We start from the raw sequence: 2,500 nt of genomic DNA, 5'->3' as shown, positions 1-2,500 counted from the left end.
TAACCAGCCACTGTAACAGGTGACACTGTACATCACACACTAATGACTAACTACCTTGCGCTGAAACCCATACTTTCATCAATACTGACCTACAAAGGCAACTTGCAGTAACTGCATATTTTGTCAAACCTCAGTTTTGCCTTCGAGGGGCAGTGCTGATGCACTGAGTAGGTAGCCAGGCTGTGCCCTCCTAGTGACGCAACACTTTCAGCGTAGCAACTAGTCAGGCCAAGAGCAATGCAAGTACTTTCTGAGTTCCCGGAAATACGGGAACTCCTCCCACTTTGTTGGTAAGCAAGCAACTATAAGCAAACCAAGGGAGGCGGGACAACCATGCCGCGCCGCTTGGGAAATGTTAATTGTTATGCTCTTGGTCAGTAGTATGGATATGCCTGCGGATGGGCTGCAGTGTGCAAGCCGGCCGGATACGGTAGCACGCCGCATGAGATGGAACCATTTCTCAGGGTTCGTATAATCTAGAGATGCACCGGATCCTGATTTTTAGGATCCTGCCGGATACCGGATCCACTGCTCAAGATCCTGCCGGATCCGGAACCGGATACCGGATCCTACAAAAGGGTTGAAACACATAGCCTACTCGCACACATGGGCCCTTTTTATTACGTTGGCCTTGGCTCAAACTATTTTTTAGACTCATTGGCTTACTGCCACACTGCCTGCACTGGCCGCTTCCAAAGTTCTTTCACTCCATGCAGCAATTGGGGTTGTGAAAGACTGACTAAAAAATCTAGGTTAGAGATGCACCAGATCCTGATTTTTAGGTAACTGCCGGTTCCGGATCCTGTGAAAAACCCTATTATCCTGCCGGATCCGGAACCGGATCTTGGATCCTGTACATCTCTAGTATAATCCGAGCACTGAAAACCAGCCAGCCCATTTACCATAATCCCACATCTGCAGATGAGCGTAATCTCTCCAGAATAATAACTAAACCCCGCTGCGTTAAATGACATGGCAGAGGGTAAAGTATTTTGGATAAACCCTCCGTGTGGTCCCAACAAAACTCACATGACGTGCCTAGATTTAAGATTTAAGTTTTTGAAATGATAATGCAACGAGATGAACTGAAACAGTTTAAGTTCTGTAGCATTTTTCACAACAAAGAAAAAACACTTAAACAGAATCAAACTCACACACGCACACACACGAACGAGCGCTCGAACACTCACTCACTCACACACACACACACACACACACACACACACACACACACACACACACACACACACACACACACACACACACCCACACACACACACACACACACACACACACACACACACACACACACACACACACACAAAGCCCAACTTGGAAACTCCAACTTCCATTGTCATTGTGACACAGATCTCCACAGCACACAAGTGTTCCACATTGCACACCACGAAATTGCATTTATGCCTCGCCTGCGCAAGAGGGCAGCCCCGAATCGCGCCCCCTAGGGAGCAGTGCGGCAGGACGGTACCATGCTCAGGGCACCTCAGTCATGGAGGAGGATGGGGAGAGCACTGGTTACACACTGGCTACACACACACACACACACACAAACATCTCACCTCTGTGAGGACCTCGTGCATGAGTCGGGCAGTCTCCTCGGACACCCTCCAGGGGTCCTTCTCCTCCACCAGCATGGCGTCCAGCGTCCCTTTCTCCAGTACCACGTCGAAAGCCCCGTCGCCGAACTCCAGCCGCCGGGCGTCCATGCAGAGCCAGCTCATGCCCGCGCAGTTGCTATGGCGACCCGCCATGGTGTCAATGCAGATGGCGGAGTAGTCGATGTTGGTGATGCGGGTGAACCCGGCCTCGTACAGGTCCACGCTCATCGCACTGTTGCCGCAGCCTGCAGGAGGGACATAACAAGAGATTTTAGAAAAAAAACAGGACACGTAGAGAGAGTTTTTGTCTTATTAGGAAAAAGCGGAATAGTCAATTAATTTATCCGGCGTAGCCCCATAATGCACGGCGATCCACCAGTGGAGCGCTGTAATAGTCGTAACGCAGTAATTAAAAAGGTAACAAGCAGGCCCTGCCGTGGCCAACCGGTAGGGCACTCGCCTGCCATGCTGCTGACACTGACCCGGGTTCGATTCCCGGCCCGGGTCCTTTCCCCTTCTCTCTCCCCATTTGCTTCCTGTCCACCTCTCACACTGTCCTGTCAAATAAAGTCGTAAAAGACCCCCCAAAAAAGGTAACTACCATAGTACTACTCTACTACGACATAGTACAGGGCCTTTAGTCATGTAGTACGACTTGGTCATTGCCATTCTGGTAACAGCAAGTTTATAATGCCGTGTCTTAATAGGTTAAAGGTGCAGTGTGTAGGATAGTCGCCAGAGTAGGTATTGCATCTATACTGCTCATTGCAACTGTGCTGCATATTGCCAAATTTGATCTCTTTGTGCATATTTAGTAAATAACAAACTAAGATTTACTAGAATGTACTAGCACAGTCTCAATGAGCAGCACAGTTGCCAGACCT

At 49.3% G+C, this 2,500-nt stretch overlaps 1 protein-coding gene across 1 annotated transcript in view; it reads right to left on the bottom strand.

Annotated features, from left to right (window-relative positions):
* Positions 1-2,500, bottom strand: part of ece2a (endothelin converting enzyme 2a) — a 262,820-nt gene that overhangs the window by 127,121 nt on the left and 133,199 nt on the right. Inside the window, exon 3 of the mRNA XM_063192955.1 lies at positions 1,578-1,861. Within this exon, the coding sequence (XP_063049025.1) occupies positions 1,578-1,861 (284 nt within the window). The remainder of the gene's footprint in view (positions 1-1,577; positions 1,862-2,500) is intronic.

Source organism: Engraulis encrasicolus, unplaced genomic scaffold (assembly GCF_034702125.1).
Source record: "Engraulis encrasicolus isolate BLACKSEA-1 unplaced genomic scaffold, IST_EnEncr_1.0 scaffold_27_np1212, whole genome shotgun sequence".
Lineage (NCBI taxonomy): Eukaryota > Metazoa > Chordata > Actinopteri > Clupeiformes > Engraulidae > Engraulis > Engraulis encrasicolus.
The sequence above is the reverse complement of the archived record's forward strand: the minus strand, read 5'-3'. Positions and strand labels throughout refer to the sequence as shown.